Source organism: Rattus norvegicus, chromosome 3 (assembly GCF_036323735.1).
Source record: "Rattus norvegicus strain BN/NHsdMcwi chromosome 3, GRCr8, whole genome shotgun sequence".
Classification (NCBI taxonomy): domain Eukaryota; kingdom Metazoa; phylum Chordata; class Mammalia; order Rodentia; family Muridae; genus Rattus; species Rattus norvegicus.
Window position 1 is genome coordinate 53,657,734 of NC_086021.1, and position 23,932 is coordinate 53,681,665.

The 23,932-nt window shown below is 37.2% G+C and overlaps 1 protein-coding gene across 2 annotated transcripts in view; it reads left to right on the forward strand.

Moving 5' to 3' along the window:
- Nucleotides 1-23,932, forward strand: part of Acvr2a (activin A receptor type 2A) — an 87,791-nt gene that overhangs the window by 43,591 nt on the left and 20,268 nt on the right. For both annotated transcript variants that reach the window (XM_063283199.1, NM_031571.3), the window contains exons 2-4: nucleotides 12,443-12,650; nucleotides 15,192-15,301; nucleotides 15,488-15,642. In XM_063283199.1, the coding sequence (XP_063139269.1) occupies nucleotides 12,443-12,650; nucleotides 15,192-15,301; nucleotides 15,488-15,642 (473 nt within the window). The remainder of the gene's footprint in view (nucleotides 1-12,442; nucleotides 12,651-15,191; nucleotides 15,302-15,487; nucleotides 15,643-23,932) is intronic.

The following is a 23,932-nucleotide window of genomic DNA, read 5'->3' on the forward strand; positions in this document are numbered from 1 at the left end:
ATCCATTGAGAATAGCCCTTAAAACAATTAAAAAGTGCTCTGAGCAGCCAAGTGTGAAAGGTAACTGTTTTTTTATATACATTAGTATAGAAAACAGGATACTAAAAGATCTATAATATACTTAAAATTGTACAAAAACAAATCTGAGGAAGGAGTTTCCTAGTTGGACTTAAGGCCTGCTCAATAGGAGGAATACCATGCCTGGTAATAGAAACGTCGACAACTACTTGAGTAGCGAAGTCCTGGATCCTAGAGGAGAACCTATAACCTCCATTTTTATCAAGTGGGAAAGAGATCCTACAACAAAAATGTAAAGAGAACCTTTGGATCCCCTTTTCTTCCCTCTTTCTCTTTTGTCCTTACTCCTCTCATCCCTTTGTCTTTTCCTTTTCTTCTCCTGTTTCCTCCTCCTCTCTCTCATCTCCCCCATTCCTTCCTCCTCTTCATCACAGCCTTCTTTCAAATAAAGTCTCACTATGAAGCCCATGCTTGTAAAAGTAAGTTTTATTTTCTGGTTGTAATTGTTCTTTGGTAGGCCCATTACTTCGGTCTGCTAATCTAGGCCTAATTCTGGGAGCTTCTAGCCTCCAGAATCTAATGTAGGACTAGAATGTTTTCAGCCTCTGAGACTTAACTACTGAATGAGGTCGCCCTTTCTTGTTCTTTCTGAACTCTGGCTGGCTGATTCAACTCAGCCGTTCTGTATCAAACTCCTCTCCCAGCTGATTTATTCAATTTGGCTTTTCTCCTGTCCTCTGAATTGCTATCTCTGCCTGGCCTCATACTAATTTAGCAATCTTTTTTAATCTGACTCTTGCTCATTTTGTCTTTTCCTGGGTCTAGTTTGTTCTTTCTTCAGTCTATCTCTGTAAAACTCTCTCAGTAAAACTGCCTCCTTCTTCCTCTCTGCACTGCTCTCCATGAACTCTACTGTATTCCTGCACTGTACTCTCTCCTTCTTGTACTTACTGTCTTGTCTTTTCCTTAAGTAGCTTCCCTTTCATCTCTCTTCTTGTGAGAGTTGAGCATATCCTAGTCTGTCAAATCTTTCTCTGATTTCTCACTTTTTCTGTCACTCAGTTAGACATCACTTTCAAACATGGGTCTTCCCTCTGCAAACTAACTTTCCCTTCATTGTTTGGGATTAAATGTGAGTACTAAGGGCGGGTCTGTATTGCAGCCAAAGGGATTGAAAGGTGTGTGCTAAGTGCTGAGCCACACACAACCAGAAACAGGTCCAAATAGCCCACAACACTTGCTGGTCTTCAACTTTCAGTGGTCCTCATGCCTCAGCCTTTTTAGTACTGGGGTTACCAGGTTTGTAATACCATGCCAACCTTTATTTATTCAGTTTTTATCCACTAGAAATTGCTTTGCTTGTAAACTGAAGAAACATAGTTAAAAAGATAGAAAAAGTTGTTGGTGATTTTTCTTTTAAAACTGTGTATGGATATTTTGACCATGTGGTTGTCTTTGAACCAGAAGAGGGCATCGTGTCCCCTAGAATTGGTGTTTCAGATGGTTGTGAATCACTCTGTGGGTGATAGGAATGGAACCCAGGATCCTCTGCTATTAACTGTTGAGCCACCAGCCCCTGAACTGCAGTTTTAAGCTGGTAGATGTTACTTTGAAGTAAGCATTCATGGTAATAGGTACCTTTTGTGTTCCTACTTGGTCCTCAAGGGTGCTGCTGCTTGTTCCTGTCACAATTGCAAAAGTGATTACTCTCCAGGTCACTCACCCTCATACTCATCTCCGGTTCCCCTCTGTCCTCATCCCCACTTCCACTGTCAGTCTTGCCCAGGCTCCTCCTTCACATCCATCATGGTCATCAGCACTTTCTGTCATGCTCACTGTCATCCCATTCATTCTCACCTTCACCTTTTTGCATAGCTTTGATGAGTTTAATGAGAAGAAAAGTTGCATTTCATCTCTTAATGCAGCTTTCACTATTGTGATTTAAAAAATAGTGTATAAATTTGAATATTCTATGCAGAGTTAAAGGCTATTCCTCAAACATGAACATCTAGTATCATAAATTTCCTTTTTCTATTATTATCATCATTATCATTATTATTATATCTTTTTTTTTTTTTTTTTTTTTTTTTTTATACAGCCCAGTCATTATACCCATCCCGGTCCCACCCTCCAGCAGTTTCCCATCCCATTCCTCCTCCCCCATCTCCAAGAGGATGTTTCCCCCCTACCCCTACCCACCAGACCTCTCCACTCCCTGAGGCCTCAAATCTCTCTTTGAGGGTTAGCTACTTCTCTCACTGAGGCTGGACCAGGCAGTCCTCTGCTGTATATGTGTCGGGATTCCTATCAGCTAGTGTATGCTGCCTGGTTGGTGACTCAGTATCTGAGAGATCTCAGGGGTCCAGGTTAGTTGAGACTGCTGGTCTAACTATGGGGTCACCTTTCTCCTCAGCTTCTTTGAGCCTTTCCCTTATTCAACCACAGGGGTTCCCAACTGCCATCCATTGGTTGGGTGTAAATATCTGCATCTGACTCTTTCAGCTGCTTGTTGGGTCTTTTAGTGGGTAGTCATGATAGGCTCCTGTCTATAAGCTCACCATAGCATCAGTAATACTGTCAGGCCTTGGAGCTGCTTCTTGAGCTGGATCCCAATTTGGGCTGGTGATTGGGCCTCCTTTCTCTCAGTCTTTTCTCCATTTTTGTCCCTGCAGTTCTTTTAAACAGGGACAATTCTGGGTCAGAGTTTTTGACTGTGGGACGGCAACCCCATCCCTCCACTTGATGTCCTGTTTTTCTACTGGAAGTAGATTCTACAAGTTCCCTCTCCCCACTGTTGGGCATTTCATCTAAGGTTCCTCCCTTTGAGTTCTGAGAGTCTCTCATTTCCCAGGTCTCTGGTACATTCTAGAGGGTTCCCCCACCTCCTACTTGCTTCAGAGGTTGCCTGTTTCTATTCTTTATGCTGGCCCTCAGGGCTTCACTCCTGTCCTGCTCCCCCAGTACCTGATCATGTTCCCCCTTTTCCCTTCCAGTCCCCTCTCCCACTCAGGTCCCTCCCTCTCTCTGTCCCCCATGATTGTTTCTCTCCCCCAAGTGGGATTGAGGCATCCTCACTTGGAGTGGGGGTGGGTGAGAGGGTGGCTTGTTACCTTTCTTGAGTTCTGTAGGTTATATCCTGTACATTCTGTACTTATTTTTTCTTTCTAATATCCATTTATTTGTGAGTACATATCATACATGTCCTTTTGGGTCTGAGTTACCTCACTCAAAACAACCCTGAGACTCCACCTTACACCAATCAGAATGGCTAAGATCAAAAACTCAGGTGTCAACACATGTTGGCGAGAATGTGGAGCAAGGGGGACACTCTTCCATTGCTGGTGGGATTGCAAACTGTACAACCACTCTGGAATCAATCTGGAGGTTCTTCAGAAAACTGGAAATATACCTACCTGAAGACGCAGTTATACCACTCTTGGGCAGATACCCAAAAGATTCCCCACCATGTCACAGGAGCACATGTTCCACCATGTTCATAGCGGCCTTATTTGTGATTGCCAGGAGGCAGGAAACAATCCAGATATCCCACAATGGATGAATGGATACAGAAAATGTGATTCATTTACACAATGGAATACTATTCAGCTATTAATAATGAGGACATCCTGAGTTTTGTAGGCAAATGGATGGAACCAGAAATTTCCTTTTAAAGACTTGATAAGACTTGATGAGTTAGTACCACCTTGATATAAATCATCCTTTGAAAGACTGCAAGAGAACTGTAGAGTCTCATTGCTTGACTTGGGCCTTTAAAGATAGAATCCCCCAGGTTTGTGTCTGTAGGCCCAAACTGTTACCTGGCTTATTTTTGAAGCTATAACTTATACTGGAGAGTGGCACTTAAGTCATGAAGAGTTAACAGAGAAGCAGGAAGTTTGGAAGGAAGCATTGCTATCTTAGAAGTACCAGACAAACCTTTAGGAGCAGCCAATGACTTAACCCAATAGATGAAGCCATCCGACTTCTTACTTTGCTGTACTCTGGAACTTGGAAAGTAGAAGCTTGGAAGTATTTTCTGTGCCAGTCCTTTCAATGCCTGTGACTCTTGTCAGTGTGGATTTCAAAGATCATAAGATTTAAGTGTTGGTTTACTGTGGCTTTTGGAGTTTAACCTTTTACTCATTGGCCCATCTTGCTGGCTCTGTGTATTTTATGTTTGTCAAAAAAGAAAAATTAAAAATATTTTTGGATAAAATTAGGGATGTTTCATATTGAACATTAGTTTTCCATTTATTTATGATAGCCCTTTTATTGTTTACTTTATGCATATAAATATTTTGTGTGCATGAATATATGTGAACTGTGTGTTTGCTCAGTGTCCAAGGAGGTCAGAAGTGGGCTTTGGAAATTCTGGATGTGGCATTACACATAATTGTGAGCTGCCATGTGGATACTGGGAACTGGGACCTTTGGAAGAGCAGTGGGTGCTTTTAATTGCTGAGCTATCTCTCCAACCCTGTTTTGTTTTGTTAAGATTTATTTATTTTATTTAGTGAATATACTGTAGCTGTCTTCAGACACACCATAAGAGGGCAGCCAATCCTATTACAGGTGGTTGTGAGTTATACCATTTGTTTGATGGAAATTGAATTTAGAACCTCTGGAAGAGCAGTTAGTCCTCTTAACCACAGAGCATCTATCTGGCCCCTCTTTAAGCCCTGTTTAGGAAAGATTTTACGTTTCTGTGTATGATCATGTAACAGTGACAGTGAAGGACTGCTAAATAATCCTGTTTGAAATAATAGTGTGTGCATGTACACACACACACACACACACGCACACGCACACGCACACGCACACGCACACGCACGCACACATATTTACTTACATGGTTTTCTTATGTGTTGAGCATCCTAAAATTATTCATTTGTATAGTGTTGCACAAAACATTTTGATGGTGTTTTTTTAAAGATTTATTTATTATATATAAGTACACTGTAGCTGTCTTTAGACACACCAGAAGAGGGCATCGGATCTCATTACAGATGCTTGTGAGCAACCATGTGGTTGATGGGATTTGAACTCAGGTCCTCTGGAAGAGCAGTTAGAGCTCTTAACAGCTGAGCCATCTCTCCAGCCCACACAAAACATTTTGATACTGCTTTATTTACTTTGTTTGATAAGATGATGAGTGAAAAATCTTTGGTTTCTTTGATCTCTCTTCTTTAGCTGGTTCTCTGGACTTCCAGTTTGTCCTTAGAGTGGCGGAACAGTGAAAGGGAAATAAGAATTGCTTTTCAAATTATATTTTAAACACCATTGACTTTTTCTGGTAGATTAAGTTCCCTTATGGGAGGCACAACACATCCTGAAATATATGCACATTTTGGAATGGCTAAGACGAATTAATTTACATGTGTATTCCTATACAGACTTAAAATCTAGCTCCCAGTGTCATAGATAACTGATTGAAATCATTGGCTATCTGTGATTAGGCACGGGCATGTAGGGCATGTAGCTCAGTAGCATATGTCCTGCTCTAGCACAGGTGTTTATTCTGTTTTCTTAGGCACTTGTTCATAACTTCTAGGAAAGAACCTCAGATTTTCAAGTTGCCAAAACATTATTTTTTTCTTAATGTTGTTTCACACATAGGAAAGTTGTGAGAAGGTGAGATTGGTCCCTGGGTTCTGAAAGATGCTTTCTTAACTAGAAAAATAAAACATGAAATTGCAATTACAAACAATACTTTGTTTCCAACCACCTGTTTAGTACTTAATAGATATTTTTCAGTTTTTGCATTATATTTTGCCTTATGTCACTTACAAAGTACTTTGTGTGCTAGAGGGTAGATAAGATGGATAGTCTTATTCCAAGCATGTTTTGAAAAGTACATTTGTATACTTTTACTCAAAACTATTGGCCACATGGCTGTATTTATAAATGGTTAAATGTTGGGATGGAGCATAGATGTGATTAAGAGCATTGGCTGCTCATCCAGAGGTCCTGAGTTCAATTTCCAGCAACCACATGGCAGTTTACAACCATCTACAGTGGAATCTGATGCCCTCTACTGTCATTCGGGCATACATATAAATTGAATATTCATATATAAATACATCTTAAAAATGGTTAAGTGTTTTTTTTATATTGAGATTAACACATTACAACTAATTAATAGTTGTACTTTACAAAAAGGCAAAAAGCTTAACAAATAGAAACTATTGAAAATACAATTAAGGAAACATGAAACAGTTAAATATATTATGCAGGTATCTACATATCTGTGTGTATCAGTTCACCAAATGTTGATTTTTTTCATGTATTGTGCTAGATATGAGGGTCCATAATGAATAAATAAATTTTTTTGCTAGCAAAATTCTGGCATTTTGATAGAAGACAGGGCCTTTAGTCATCACTATTTATTTATTGCCTGTCTATCTAAATGAACACATGCCATTTCAGCTCATTTTAAGTATATAGCTTTCCTAGTCATTAAACCAATTGTTCATGCCTTTTTATAAATTAATTATTCTTTAAAAATTGTGTACATTTAGTATACACAGCATGTGTTTGAAGTAACTATATATTACATAATGGGTAAACCATTAATTTATGTATGCATTACTTCATAGACTTAAAATCTAAGAATCTTAACACTCAGTGGCATTGTAACATGGAAAAGGGTATAGGCAAATATGTGCATGCATGCATTCATGCACTGCTGTACACACAGACTGACTGGCATCTGTAAATAGGAGCTGGGAAACATCCCAGGAGCATGTGCTAGGCCTTAGGTTTTGTTCATCAGCACTGCAAAAACACATGAGTAACAATACTAATAAAAAATAAATCTAGGTTATTAAAATTATGTATAAAATAAATCAGTAAATATAAATCACTTTCTATCAGATCAAGGACCTAATCACCTACATTGGATCAGTGAGCCAGTGAGTGCTTTTGAGAGATCAGTGAGTATGGAAGATCAGGCTTTTAGGGTTCTGCTATGTGTACCGGAAGGAAATTTGAAAATGGAGACATATATGAGATTTAGCCTGCAAAGTTTCCTGAAAGAGCTGGCCTTTTAGGAACTACTAGGCTCACAGTGGTGGGAAAAGAGATTCAAAACTATTGTTGCTTCCACTTTATAAGGCCTTCAGCCATTATTACTGAGGAAGCTACCCCTCCCCTTGCTTTGCTTTCATTTGTTAGAATTGGTCTGGTTTGTGTGGATCTGTTACTGGCCTTGTCTGTATCACACATGTCTGAACTATCTCCCTGTACTGTCACAACGTCCCAGTTTGTGTAGCCACATTGTAAACCTTAACATTGGAAGAGTGAGCAGTAACCTCTCCAGTGGTATTATGTCTACAAATATTGAGATTTTGATTGAATTTAAATAAAACTGTACATAACTTCAGGGAGAACTAATATCTTACTTTGAACTTTTTATAAATTGCATACTTCTACAAGTGTTTGGATATTTATTCCATAAACATTTAATAATTTTCACCACATTTGTGTTTTGTTAGATTATGTTAGTTTCTAACATTGTATCTAGTCTTGAATTTTTTTAGAATTTGATTTTATTTTTCTACTTGTTAGTATATAGAAGAGCAACTTTTTTTAATTTTTTTTTTTTTAAATCTTGTCACTTATTTCTAGCAGGTTCTAGCAGGTTTTCTTTCAGATAGAATCCTTGGAATGTTTTTTTAGAAAAGTAATGTCATCTGTCAATAGAGTTTTATTTTTCTTTTCTCAAGATTATACCTGTGATTTCTGTCTCTTGTTTTTTAGCAGAAATCAGAACATTAATTACTGCTTTAAATAGAAGGGTATGAAGAATGTGGATGGATGTCTGTGTCTGTTCTTAACCTGAAGCCTGCAGCCTTCCGCCTTATGCACAGCCATTAAATATGATGTCCTTGCTGGGCTTTGGTAGATCCTCTTTTTGATGTTGAAGTTCTTTTTTTTATTCCAAGTATGCTGTTGGTTTTCATTATAATGGGTGTTAAATTTATCTGATGTTTCCTCTGTGTTGGTTTATGTGCTTATATTATTTTTCACTTCTGGTTTCTTGATATGGTAGACTGCAGTGAATAAGTTTCAATGCCAAACTAGCCTTGCATAGCTGAAGTCAGCCCAGTTGTGGTGTCTTAGTTTTCTTTTCTTTTTTTAAAAAGTACATTATTAGATTGCGTTTATTAACGTTTTGTTGAGAACTTTAGCATCCAAGTTAGTGGTCTGTTTTTCCTGTGCTGTTACTTTATATCAATGTAATTCAATTTCAAAGTTGTATTGAAATTAATTAATTGATTGAGATTAATTTTTACTTTGAAATGAATGAGGAAGTACTCTTTTTAATCCAGAGGAGATTGTGTATAAAACTAGCATTGCTATATTATTTTAATATTTGGTGCAAAAAAATCCAAATTATATTTGTATGCTGTCTTTTAGGTGAAATTTCTTTTCTTTATGGAAAAGTGTTTGTGTTTTGATTGTCTTGGGTGTTTTATGCTCTACCAAATTTCAAATCCTTTGTATAGCTTGTTTTTTTTTCCTAGTGGTAAGAACATGCCATAGTTAGTGCTAGTTATCAATGAAAGTACATTACATGGAATAGTATATAAGCTACTCAAATACTTGATTGTAACTAGAGTTCCTGATTTTCTACAGTTAGACTTGAATTATGGATCTAGAGAAAAATATGGACACTGAATCAGCCTGCTTAATTTTATAGATGTGAAGGATTTGTTTGCTTGGCCAAGGTTACATATGAAGTTGTAGGTTTAGTCTAGAGTCTTTAAGCTAGGAAGGCTTATTAGGTCATCCATGAGGCTTTGCAGGAGGGAAAGAAAGAAGAAACACATGGATATATAAATATATAGTATGCATATGTATGTGCATGTGTGTGGTATGTGTGTGTGTATATATGTGTAGTATTACTGTATATATGTATATATAGAGAGTATGTGTATGTGTGTGTATATATATGTATACATATATATGTGTATATATATTCTCTCTCTTAAATACAGTTAAGTTACCTCTTTTCCAGGATATAGAAAATGGCACCGAGTCACAAGAATACATCAAACAGCATTCAAGAATGTGCCTTGCATGCCTTTTATACATAATTATTTCTTTTAAAAATGGAAATTTTGACTATTTGAAATTATTTTGGTAGAATAAACTTAGGGAGAGAGGTTTAACATTTAAGAAAGCATTAGACTAGAGTGTACCATCTGAACAATAGCATCCTAGTATCAAACTATCTTTTGAAATCAGTGTGAACATTAAGACTTTAAAAAAATACAATTAGATATATTTAGTATGTTTTCATAGATATTATGTTATTTTATTTACTGTTTAGTTAGGGAATGTATTGGACAGAGGCTAGTTATCCAGTTAGCTTTAGGAGAAGGAATGAAGATTATCAGATGTTTCCTCATAATCAATTTTCTTTACCTATGGGGGAAAATGATAGTCTGGATCTAGGAAATCATTCTGAAAATGTGTTTAACATTAAAAGATAAATGTTAGAAGTTCTTTCACAGTTATTAAAGTGATGATTTGTTTGTCTTTTGTGTACAAATATAATACTGACGATTCCCCTTCCTTGTCATCCCTTGTGTGCTACAAAATTCTCTTGAGACTCTCAGAAAGCTACTGTTCATCAGAAACCAAAGTGCTGCCCACTGGTACTTGGGCTACGAGCAGTGTTAGTTTGTTTTGGTCATGTTTTAGTTTAAGATATTCCTGGGCGTCAGTGGACTCTTCTTTTGAAAATTGAAAATAGCTATGCAGTGTTTTTTATTACTTTTTTTTAAAAGTCCAGTCATTACATTCCTTCCAGTCTGCCCTCCCACAGTTCCTCATCCCATTCCTCCTCCCCACTGTCTCCAAGAGGACCCCCCACCCCTACCCTAGGGCACCTTGAGGTTGCAATTTCCATTCATTCTGCTGGCCTTCGGGGCTTCTCTCCTGCTCCTTAGCCCAGTACCTGATCATGTTCCCCTTTTCTCCTCCCCTTCCCCTGTCCCATCCAGACCCCTCCCTCCCTCCCTCCCTCCCTCCCTCCCTCCCTCCCTCCCTCCCTCCCTCCCTTCCTCTCTCCCTCCTCCTGCCTTCCAGGATTGCTTTCTTCTCCCTCCCATGAGTTAAGAGGAGAGAGATGTGCAGAACACCCATCTAGCAAATCAAACAAAGGCAGGTCAGCCAGTCTCTTGGAGCTAGTAATGGCAGTGTTTTAAGAGGGAGTTGTTGCTCACACAACCTGAGGTCCAGATTTTCTCAGAATAAATTCTATATTTAAGTGTTTGAAAAAAAATAATCAAGGATAATATTTTGTGAGATGTTAAAAATTACAAAAAGTTTAGTTTTTAATCTGCATAAATAAAGTTTTATTGGAACACAAACTCTGTTCATTCATTTACTGTCTATGGATACTTTTGTACTTCACAAGCAGAGTAGTTGCTTGTGCAGACCATATGGCCTGCAAAGCCTAAAATACATACTGTCTGGACCTTTACAAAAACGCTTGCCATCCCTGTTTTAAGATAAGAGTGTGGGCAGTACATGCTTTTAGAATTTTTAGTACAAGAGAAACTTGGTTTGCTCATGTTTTGAAGGAGTTTCTGAAAAGAAATAACTTAGAAAATGGTTGCTGATGTGTTCAGATAGACAGTAGTAGCAGACCTTCTCTAGAATACAGATGCCATGGTTGTCGTATGGTTTGCACTGTGTCATTTTGTGACAGCATTTCTGCACACAGACACTGCAGACTTACAGTTACATCTCTGTTAGTACATTCTGCTAGGACATTGTAGAACAGCTCTTCCCAAGACTTACTTAGGTTCTTAGAATTAAGAAACCCATGTTAGTTTGTTGTTGCTAGGACAACATACCAGCCATCAACGACTTAAAAGATTTATGCCAGATCCCTGTTTTCTTGTCTCAGCAACTTGTTGGTTTCATTGCCGTGAACCTGAGTACAGATGTGAACCTTGCGACTGGGAACTGTCTAGCCACACAGTTCATGGCAGACAGGAAGCAAGACTGAGAGAAAAGGGGTTGTGTCCCAAGTGACCTACTTCACTAGGCCCCCAGGGATCTTGTAAAATACCATACTAACATGGGATTAACTCACTGGTTAGGTCAGAGACCTCAGTGTCACCTCCCAATAATGCCACATCTGGGGAACAAATCTTCCTGAGCCTTTTGGGCTGATATTTCCTGTCTATAGCACAACTACCCCGAGATTTTTTTTTTTTAATTCAGATTTTATGTTTTCCTTGTTAGAAATGAGACATTTTTTTTTCTTTTTTTCGGAGCTGGGGACCGAACCCAGGGCCTTGCGCTTGCTAGGCAAGTGCTCTACCACTGAGCTAAATCCCCAACCCCGAAATGAGGACATTTTAAAATGGCAATTTGTTAAATGGCAGGTGTCCATTCTACATTAGTAAAAGAAATCTTTATAATTTTTTTTTCTGAATCAAAAAGAAATGTGATGTTTTTATAACTTTAATGATTTTTTTAGTAGAAAACCATGGGATTTCTTATCTCTTTTATTTATCTACCAATGTATGTTACTTTGATTGTTGTATTATTTTGATCTATCCATATACAATTAACTAGTTAGAAAAGAGAAAATATTTTAATAATTTATTTAGAGCATTATATTTCTTTCTTTTATATGATACCAAAATTCAAGAAGTAGCTTCATTTTTTTAAAAGTCAGTTGATCTCTCTCACCTCGAATTTTTTTTTTTATACATGAGTGCTTTGTAACATCACATTAATTCTTTTATAAAATAATGATTCTCTGAATTATGTGGATCTTCTCGATATTGGCTCATTCCATTATTCAGAATTCAGAGGCCACTTTTGTTACCATTACCACTGATAGCACTATTGCATTTATTCTAATGCTAAAAGATCTAAGTCTCCCACAATCCCTGTCTTTACTAACAGATTCAAATTTACCACTGGCAATGCATATTAATATAAATTGCTTTACTTGAGTTAACAGACTTACTTTTGAGAGTGTGTCTGCCAGATTCCAAAGTCTCCATGGCTCTGGTTTGTTTAGTCTACAGAGTTGAAGGAACTACAGCCAAACTATACAGGAGAATTGTGTTTTCTTAGGTTGTATTTTGTCACACAAAATATTTACAAGGAGTTCTAACCATGGAGAGGTTGAAATGTAATAAAATCAACAGTTTTTGCTACCTTTTGTGTGTTTAGGTGAGGCTGACGTTGTCAAGAGAAATTTTGTGATATATGTGGGCAATTTCGATTACTGTGGTTACTTTTCTGCCTGAAGCTCGGGGATGCAAATGCACAGTTGCAGCACTGGGGAGAGGAGCTGTGGGCAGGGCAAGAGCACTTTAAGCAGCTGCCTTCTTCAGAACACTGCTCTTAGGAAGGGATAGTTACCGTATGTTTTCTGTTATCTTAACAGGTGCTATACTTGGCAGATCGGAAACTCAGGAGTGTCTTTTCTTTAATGCTAATTGGGAAAGAGACAGAACCAATCAGACTGGTGTTGAGCCTTGCTATGGTGATAAAGACAAACGACGACATTGTTTTGCTACCTGGAAGAATATTTCTGGTTCCATTGAAATAGTAAAGCAAGGTTGTTGGCTGGATGATATCAACTGCTATGACAGGTAAGAATGTATTTAATTTTTAAGATGGAGTTCAGTGACTTTTCTTCCTACTGTCCTGCCTTGAAAAAGGAAAGAAAGACCAATGCATGGATTTTCAAGTAAGTATTTCTTGATGTTTTGAAGATAACATTATGAAGACCATTGCAACATTCACCAGTGACAAGATTTTTCTTTCTATGTAATAAACATACCATATTTCTGCTTTATTCTTGATATGTTTGAGTAATCTACAAGTAGTGAGAACCTTTATATATGAATAATTTTACCATATTATTAGCATTATAAGCTTTAATGCCAATTTAATAATCACTTTAAAAGAAAATCTATGTGTTGACAAGTCTGTCCTTAAAGAGGAATAATACTTTGTTGCAGTATTCAGTTTTCTCCTTTATATATTTGGAAGAAGTTGGGTCTTTTGTTTTTTACCTTAAGAGATATTTACATTGACATTTAGAATTATATCAGAACTAAAAACTCATATAAAGCTATTTTTTTTTTTTTTTTGGGGGAGCTGGGGACCGAACCCAGGGCCTTGCGCTTGCTAGGCAAGCGCTCTACCACTGAGCCAAATCCCCAACCCCGAAAGCTATTTTCTTTAATTCATCTTATTTCAATTATTTTATACTAGAATAAATAAATGGTAATGCTATTGAGTACTTCTGATCTTTCCCTTATAGGAAGGGACATCCATATTAGACTGATCGTTTTCCTGCCTGGGCTGCAGCTTTTGCACTAGGGGTGGGTGTTGTAGAATGGTGAGACCGGCACAGCCCTAGGTAACCAGCTGTTTTGGACCCAAGAAGTTGTGCCATAGCTGCTGACCATTCTGTCAGTTTCCAGGAGCCTTAGTTACCTAGGGTTGATGATTGATTAGCTGTATATGATGTAGGCATGTATTAAATAAATTATGAAAGTTACATTAGCTCCATGATATGTTAAAAGTATAGTCATTTAGTTATATATTTGATATTTGGGTTATGCTTCAAAGTCTTAAGAATTTTCAAAAATTATTTCTCTATACTTACATTCTTTACCTATATTTCTGACTGTTAGTATAGGTGCACAACCTATCTGCTATTATAAAAGGAAGTGGGAAGACAGTAGAAAAAAATTTAAGGGGTGATCTTTACTCTGACTTTTTATTAGTTCACAGGAGGAAGCTGTGAGTGCATGTGTGTGTCTGCATACACAGATGTGCATGTGTTCTATGTATATGTATACATACATACATACATACATACATACATACATACATACATACATACATGCATGTGTAGTGAAAACTCCTGTACTTCTTGCCTCTCAACTCAGTGCTTTACTTGTGTGAGAACCAGGCAGTGCTGAAATGCTTAGTGAGCCGTTCATTGGAGCCTCACAGAGAGCATTACTCAGCATAAAGTGCTTGCTTTCAGTGATAACTGCACTATCTTTGTTTCTGCGGATTAAATGCTAATAATATAGAAATTCATGAATCCAATATTTATGCTCTAAAACTGAATAAACAAATAAGGATAGTATGAGAAGGGTAATTTTCTTGAGTTAAGTGTTTTTCTTTTCAGTGCTTGGAAGCATGACTTTTACTTTTTAAAATTACATATTCCTTGTGAAACAGCTTCACTTATCTTTTAATTTCTTCTAAGCTGACATTACTAGATTCTCTTTAGAGTTTGACACTGGTAAAGCCATTAGCTCTTGAACTTGAGCTTTCCTTTGGAGCTGTCTCAGTTATTGCTGAGTGCTACACTAAGTCGGCTCGTGGTGTTCGAGAGCGGTAAGGTTGGTTTGGAAAGGACAGATTGATGTAGCTGTTTCTCAGTAGCTGATTGAAGCTTGCATCGAGAGTAGCTCTTATCGAGACTGCTGCTTTTCATTTTATTTTAGTTTGTCTTGATTGTCATCAGTCTGAGGGACAAGGCTCTTTGTGTTCGTTGTTCACGTTAGTCTCCTGCTTTTGTTTTCTTAAAGTACAAATTTGTTCATCTGCTCAAGAATTGTAAATCTACTACTGTGAGAAAAGCTAATTTGGGTCTCTAATGCTCAAGTAAATTCTGTTCATGAGATACAAGTTCACATCATTTGTGTGTGTGTGTGTGTGTGTGTGTGTGTGTGTTTACTTAGCTTTATATCTAGTTGTCAGTTTTTCATATTCACAAAATAGGAAGCTATATTTCCCATGAGCAAATGCAACTCCTAGACTAAATTGCCTCACTGACTTTATGTTCTTCTCCAGGCTTCTCTAATAATTAAAAAGAACACAAAGGAGATAGTTACCTTAGATTGCTCATTTAACCACATTAAAGCAATAGTCTGAGGAAGTCAGTGTGATCATCATACACTCAGATGTTTGGTTTTTCTGTTGAGATTTACTAACAGAAGTCTAGGAACAGTTTTAGTTTTAAGAATTGATTATTGGATACTCAGGAATGCCTTGAATTTGAATATAATGACTCCTGTCTCAGAAAGAATTCATCTATTGTGGGGTCAGTATAATGCTATATATATTAATTATTCTTTATTTTTATTCTTTGCCTTTTTAAATAGGACTGATTGTATAGAAAAAAAAGACAGCCCTGAAGTGTACTTTTGTTGCTGTGAGGGCAATATGTGTAATGAAAAGTTCTCTTATTTTCCGGAGATGGAAGTCACACAGCGTAAGTGTATATTGAAAATACATGCTTGTTCTGCTAGTAGATTGAAAAGGAAATATTTTGTGTTGAGTAATTTACTACTGCTTTCTTATACTCCATCCCCCACTTTCCAGCCCCCAGCTGTGGTAACGACTTATTATAGGATTGTGTAAACCAAATCCGAGCCATTTCCTCTCCCCTCTTTCACAGCCACATCAAATCCTGTTACCCCGAAACCACCCTACTACAACATCCTGCTGTATTCCTTGGTACCACTTATGTTAATTGCGGGGATTGTCATTTGTGCGTTTTGGGTGTACAGACATCACAAGATGGCCTACCCTCCTGTACTTGTTCCTACTCAGGTAAGTTATTGTCCTGTATTTTCTTTTATACATTTTATATTTTAAAGAAGTAGTAACTGAAGTAAACTGAGTAATGTCTTTAGTTATTTTCTTTGGAGTTCATTTTGGAATGTTTATTGTCATGGAAACTACACCTGATTGCAGTCTTACTAATTTTGTATGTTGTAAACTTTACTTAAAGGTTGCAGTAGTGTCAGGTCTTGGCATCATCCGATAATCTCCTCTGTAGTCTCACTGTTACCCGGAGCCTTGAGCACGGAACACCCTCTGCTTCCATATTGAAGTTCTCAATGATGAGAAGGTGGTCTCAGTCTTCTCTGTGCTCTTCTCTATTCTGCTTTGCCAAAGCCCTGACTGTAGAAGTGATCCACAAAGTTAGGCAAGAATGTTTGGAAAAGGGAAGTTTTCTAAAGGCTTTTGGGATATATATCTGAGATCTTTCAAATACAAGTTGCAGATAAATATTTTTTTTACCATGTTTTACTGCTAATTCAGGTGTGTTGATTTGTTTACAGCACAGCAAATATTAATTGGATAGTAAAAACTTTAAAAAGTGTCTGATTACTCACTTAAAATTATCCTGAAAATTTGAACTGGGTAATCAGATTTAAAGACCCTGAACTTTCTTTATTATCCAGTATGTAGATAGTCATTAGTCCAGTGCCACACAGGACTTTTCATCTAAGTAGCTAATAATCTGCACACCCAAGAAAACTGATAACTTTGATTTATATTTCTTTGAGCTATTTCTAAATTCTAATTTTTACCGTGGTGGTTTTTTTTTTTTTTTTTTTTTTTTTTAATTCTTTAAGATTGGAATACCTTGGGCCTCTTAGTTTAACTGTGTGTTTTTTTTTTTTTTTAATATTAGTAGGCAAAATGGAAAAAAAAACTTGATAAAAGAAATTAGGAGAATCTGGTATTTTAGTGATAAGAACAATTCCTCTATCTAAGCATTATTTATATGATCATACCTAACCATATGTTGTTGCATCAGCTCTTTGATCTCTGTAATCTTTGAAAAATGCATACAGAAAAATAAACCCAGTCGTAGATAACTTCCATTCTGTCAATGGCTTTAAAATTTTGTTTTAGTATCTAAATTTAGAAAAGAAAGTAAAGTACTTTGTGCCCTAATAATTCTCTGAAATTACCCTAGATTCATAAATGTGACAGAAAAACCTAAAAAACACATTTAAAGGAACTTTTATATAATTAATGGAATTTTTATTAAAGGAAATTTTGAACATTAATATAGATAGAACATTGAAATATATCCAATGCTGGTATGCGAGTGTTGTTAAGATATTCCTCTCTCTCTTTGTCTCTTTGTCTCTTTGTCTCTTTGTCTCTTTGTCTCTCTCTCTCTCTCTCTCTCTCTCTCTCTCTCTCTCTGTGTGTGTGTGTGTGTGTATGTGTGTGTGTGTGTGTCCGCGCACACATATGCGCTCATGCATGATTCTATATATTAGATGACTTTCATAAGAAGTACTAATTAAGAGTTTAACATTTTCTTAAGAAAGGAAAGACACTGTTAGAATTCATAAATAATAGACCGAGACCTGTTATAAGTATCCTTTCTGGGTTTCAGATGTTTGCTGCTGTTGATATTTTTGTGTGTGTTTAGGAATGATGAAAAACAAGGAGTCACTTTTGTGATTGAGTATCTTGGCATGGACAAATTTTTATAAAAAGGGACAACCCTGAACTGACTTAAACTTTTTTTGGATTTCAAACTGTGTGCAAAATGGCATTGTTTTTTATGTGGAATCTCATTCTGGTCACCTTAGACTTTGTCTGACACAGTTAACTTGCATGGTTTGAGTCTCATTTTTGGTGAGAGTTTTTATATAAATTTTGTAATCCTTTTAAATTTAAAAATAATTGGAGGTAATTACTTCAAGCATTTACTGATTATTTAAGTGCTTGTTCTAGGGTGGTGTTATGCATAATTATACATACACACATACACAAGTCAAACACACAAAGGGCTTCTTTTTATTGACTTCTAAATTGTGATACTGGTATGTAAGTATCATCTTTGGGATTTGTTAAAACACTCACATTGCTCAACCATACTTCTGAAAGTGTAGAATGGAGCTTTTGAAAAAGTATATTTAATAAGGACTGGCTTAATTAATTTTTATCTCACAGGACTAGTGCGTAGTATTAGATTATAGATAAACTGTGATGTATAAAAGCTTACAAGTATCAGAGTGTATATAAAAGACTCCAAGTATGTTGGAATGTGATCCACAATGTTTCTCAAGCTTTGCTTCCTTTGCTTTTCTATCTTGCTCCTCTTTTCAGACAGCAGCAGACACTTTTGAATACTAGTTAGGTCATTCAGTGACATCTCCAGCATCTCTATCACGTTACCGGTAGTCTAGCTTACCTAACTGCTTTAGGTACTGAGTAGTTCGTGTGCCTCTGACAGTGACACTACCATGGTCTCTGTCAGCCTCTTAGGAAGAGGAAAGAGCACACGTCACACTGTACAGAAAACACACACTCATCGCTCTCCTTTAAAAGTTGTTTGAAAATGTAGAAAACATTTTTAAAAAGCGATTGGGTCATAGACAGAAATTTCTGGCTACTGGCTTGATTTTACCAGTGTGCACTGACTGTTTAAAGCATTCGTAAGTATTAACGAATGGGTAGATGAGATGTACTGTACACTTCAAGTCTCGAGGACATGCCTGTGCTTTACCTGCTAGGTGCCCACCTTCCCAGTCAAAAGACCTGTTAGGACAAGATCTTGCAGTCTTGCCAAGAACATTTCTTTGCACCATGTTTAAGTTCTTTATGAAAATGGCATACTTTTTTTTATTTCTTAGAGAAACTTCCAAATCTTTAGCTAATGGCTGGTTTATGAGTAAACTGATATCCGGAAAGGACTTGATCTTAGCAATATCAATAAGTTGGTTATGTCAGTTAAGTAATGGGAGTCATTATAGTAAAGACAGCGTTTATTTAGAATATTTTTATTAGTATTATCTTCAGTGATATTAGGATATACATAATTTAAAATCTGTGTCTCTTTAATTATGGTTCTTTATAATGAACAAAAAACATTCACTGTAAACTAATCTAGCATGATTAAGGATACAGGCAAGGCATGTCTCTGTGTGATTAATAATTGAAGGTACTGATGTTTCTTTATAACTCAGAGCTGTTTCTTTATAAATCACCATTGTTTCATGGTGTCCCTGCTTTCACAGTCATCTGAGATGAAAGGTGGAGAACTAATGCTCTTAACTCTGCCATTTTCCAGACCCCATTCTCCACCTTTTATCTTGATGGTATTGCATTCAGAATGTTTCTGCCTTTGAGGTTATAGATGTCTCTGTAACCTTACAGCTGGTCTTCTTGCTTTCATGCTCTCCTTCACCTCTGCCATTGCTAGAATAGTTTCTACACATTAGATTATGTTGCTTCTGTGATTAGAAGTCCTCAAGGGCTCTTACTGCTTTGCACCCCATCATATGTCGTCCACCATACACTGTCTTCTGATTTTTTTCTCCATGTTATACCCAAAGTCATCTAGCATACATATCTAGAGTTGTAATTATATTTTCTCTTCTCTTTCAGCTAAATAGCCCCAGGAGAGAAAAGCTCATAGTAATCTATATACATACTGTATCATATTTCATTTTTCCTAAGCTCTTGAAGACAAAGTACAGATGAGCATCCCAAAAGTACTGGGTGCAGGGTTGAGTTTGTTTTCTGTAGAGTCTCATGGAGATGGTAAGATTAACCCCAGGAGTTCCTGAAATAACATCCAGGTACTTTTAGAACCTTGCCTTGAGATGAATCTACATTTTTTGGAGGATAGTACAATAAGCTGAAGTATTCCTAGCTTTTATAAGACAGTGACATGATCCCAGACTCAAGACGCAGCCTCTCTTTGTATTATATAGGTCAGTTTTCTTTCGCTTATGCTGGAACTCTTTCCACACATAGGAAGAGGCTCATCCACAGTGAGTAAATTGAATCAAACTGGTTTTTCTGGTGATAGTGAGTCATGGTATGAGGGAATTGACGGACTGACTCTATTGTTAAGCCTATTGTGGTAAAGAGTTAATGTGGTTTCAGGAAAACTGTTTGTGAACTTAAGTTTCCTGTTTATAATACCTGCCACTTGATAATGATTAGAGTCTAGAAATTGCTTTCCTTAAATAGGATACAAAGTTAGCTTTTTGTTCATTTCAAAAGGCTGTATCACTAGCGCTTTAGTATTGCAACATTGTTCTTTTTAAAGTGGCATCGTCTTCATGACGTCTGCTTAGTTGTTGGTTTGAGATGGAGCATGGCATTTCATGTTGGGGATCCCCAAGTTGAGCATGCATAGTAACCATTGACCTTAATATTAAAGCAATAATAGGATGACATTTCATGCTGTGCCAAACGACTACCCTCTGAGAAACTAAGTCCTCTCTGAAAATGCCTCATAGGGTTTTCCCCTTCATTGTGACCCTATATACACAACCCCTGAAGAGTGGTGAGAAACCAAGTTGTAGGGAAACACTGAGGCCAATCTAGGGAAATGTGTTCCTTTCTTTCTTGGGGAAGATGTAGGGGAAAATTGCTAATTTTTATTGATAATGTTTAGCATTTATAGAAGCACACCTTTAAAAATACCTTTTTACTTAAAATAGAATTACATCATCCCTTTGCCCTTTGCCTTGCTCCTGTAGGCACACACCAAGTTCTCTTCCTCCAGCTCCTCCCATGTTTTCCTGCCTCACTCTCACTTTGACAGCTTCTTTTTCTCTACTTTTGTTACCTGTGTGTACGCATAAATGTAAAGATAAAACCTGCTGAGTCTGATTTTGTTGTTTATGTGTATGGCTTTGGATTCCTTTGTTAGGAAATTTATCCCTGGGAAAGACTAGTTTTCCATTTTCTGCACCTATTAATTGCCTGGTTCTTTATCTAGGGGTAAAATCCTATGAGATTTCTCTTTTTTGGTGATAATACCTGTTTATGCAGTCATTTCTAGGTAAGACTCTTGCCCAGACTTCCTGGTACTTCCTGGTCTTGACATTTTCCCACCCTGTCTTATGTAATCGTCTCTGAGCCATAGACACAGAAGCAGTGATGCAGATGCACTCTGCCACTCTGCTGTGTCCCCTTTGTCTCCATTTGCTGTAAAGAGAGGCTTCTGGGTAAGCAGTAGCTTTACTTACTTATCTGCATATTCGACTAAGATTTAGAGTATTGTAAAGGATTATGCTGACCTAGGAAAACAGTGGCAGTAGATCCTTTTCTAAGGTCCATGGCCTTATTAGCCCTGGGAATCTGGCTATATTTTCAGTACCAGGCATTATTTTCCTCCTGTTGAGTGGGTCTTTAGTGCAATCAGATGCTGTTGGTTACACTTACTGCATCTTGATGGACATCTCATTGTGTTGGTTATTGTTGTGGTTCAGAGGTGTCACAACTGGGCTGGATTCAAAATTACTTCCCTCCCTTGGCAGCTTACATAGGATTTTCTATGGACCACACAGGAAGGAGGTTTTTAGGTCTGATCCATTTTGAATATTGTGACAATTTTTTTCCTGGGCAGGTTCAGCACACCTGTCTGTTCACCCTAGATAGGAATCCCACAACAGACAAATGAACAAATACCATCAAAGTCCAGCTTGGTGAACCTTGAGTTTGATTGGGGTTACAATCAATGTGTCACTTATAGAAACAAATATGACTCAAAGACAGCTAGCTACATTACCAAAACCCACCCTAGTATGGGTGACTGCTCACAAAACCTGGAGTGCTTTGCACAACCATGCAGGTAGCCCAACAGGTTGGAGACTGTCCTTTATCAGTGACTCTGGTCTAAACCTATTTTAGGCAGTTCGGCTGATTGCCACTACTAGGCAGCTGGTCTGGTCTCAAGAGTATTCCTTTCAGCTTTTGCTCTTCTGGGTCTTTTTACAGCTTAGCTTGTTAGGTCTGTGATGGACTCTCAGCTTTTGTTGCTTACTGTGGCAGAGAGGGACCTAGTGAATCTGGACAGTTTCATGGATTTCCTGAAGCTGTTCTTGAGTTTTTTTACTTTCTTGTTTTAAGGAGTTATCCTGAAGGATGGAATGTTTAAATCTGGGAGGAAGCTGGTAGAAAAGTAGGTTGACTGCTTAATGGCTACAGTTTATTAATACATGTTGTTTCTCTTCTGCTTGAATCAGGACTTGGATGAATGGACACAAATTATTTAGAATGAGTTGTATCAAAAAAGGAAAGAAATCATTTGCATTTCTTTTATCACTTTCTGTAAATGATTTTGATTGGCATATATCCTTGGATACCTTTTTCTAGCCTCATCTGTTTTAGTTTATGTATTTTCTCTCTTATGAACTATTAAATATACTATTTTTCTTTTACAGACTATAACAGTATAGAAAAATAGCTTTTCAGCTTGATGTGCTGTTTATCTCAATCCCTTAAAAGATGTATCTTTAAATGAAACTTAGTAGAGTGCTATTGCATGCTCAGGAAATACCAAAATTTAATGTGTGTTGGTACAAATTTTGTACATTTAAGGTATACAGTGATATATGTATTTTACCAGTTTAGTAGTTTGTATGAGATTTCTGATAGGAGAATCTATATGTCATAATTATTTCCAACCATGCTCAAAATAATGATATAATGCTGTTTTAAACTTGTACCTCTTTGTATATGTATATTTTTAATAATGGTGCAAGATTGCTATAGATGTTTTTCCTTTTGTGTCACACTGTGATATATATATATATATATGTATATATATAATTTTTTTGATTCAGTAACTAAATTTGCACCTTGATTTAAAGTATACTTCTAAGCAAATTTTTAGAAATTATTAATAGACACACAGCTTGGAAAATTACCTTCACTAAGAAGGTAATTTTTTTTCTATTTACAAGTGCTTAAATATAGTTATTTAGAAATTGACTAAAATTTCTGTATCCAAAAGCAAAAGGGGATGAGAGGAAGACAAAAACCATGGAGCTTAGCCCAGTTATAGTAAAATCGTATACTATACTTAATTCATGAAAGTGAGTTTTCTGAGTGCTCTGGTGACAAACAGACTGCTGCAGGTGACCCATTCAGCTCTTATCGTCTGCAGTGCAGCTTTTCCTTCACCTGGAAATAGACTCCCAGGTGTAGACCAGAGGACACACTCACTCTTCTCCAGAGAGCAAGTATTAGCAGGAGGAGACCAGCCAACCTTTGCTTTTCTGTATCAGTCTCATTTCCTGGACCTTATCCTAGACCTCTTCCTTCATTCTCAGCTGTGCCAGTGCATTACAACCCTTCTCTATTCTTTTGAAGTGGTAGCAGTAGGAAAGCTCACTTGTTAATGAAGTAAATACTGTGGGCTGCCTCCTGGTTTTGGCGCTTGCCCTGCACTAAGCATGCTGTTCAGTACAGGTGCAGGGTGCTCTCTGCCTGCCTGCCTGCCTGCCTGCCTGCCTGCCTGCCTGCCTGCCTGCCTGCCTGCCTGCCTGCCTGCCTGCTCTCTTGGAGCTCACCGCTGGCAGCAAAGGGGAAAACAAGCTGCTTATTTAGCTCTGCTGCTTGGAAATGAAGGGAAAGATTCTGAAAGGAGGGGCACTGGAGGAAAGATCTGATTGACAGTCGGTACTGTCCAGAGGATTGCATTTGAGGTGTTGACCAGTGTTAAAGTGCTCATTGTCCTTTTTGTCACAGCTTCAGAACCAATCAAAAGGAATAATTTTAATAGAAACTGCTACTGCTGTACTCTGAAATATGTTGTCAAGTTCATTTTATTGATGAGAAAAGGCACTAATAGGTAAAGTGACCTGACTAATAATCCTGGCCCAAATGGTAATGTCTGCCCATTTCTCAGGAATAAATGTCCACTGATTGGACAGGTTATTTTAATAAGTAACTTGATGGGGTCCATAGAAAACTAAATTAAGGAAAATTCATTAGAGTTCACTGTTTCATAGTGAATATACCCTATATGGTATACAGTCTTGTGCCTATACAGTCTGGTAGTTAAATAATTTTCACATACCAGAATTTACTTCTGTGTACACACACTTAGTCATCTATTAATATATGCCTGTCTTTCTCTCCTTTAGACATATTTGTTCTGAAGTTACTGTCTTATTTCATTATGGATTTTATTTCTGTTCTTGTTTATTGATGGTCTAAAAAATGAAGACTTGTGACATTTCTAAGAATGTATGATAATTAAATGTCTATGAGAAGACACGTTCAGAATTTGTCACTTTTCACATAGTATGCACATTTGATAGTCATAAGAAGACATTGTTAT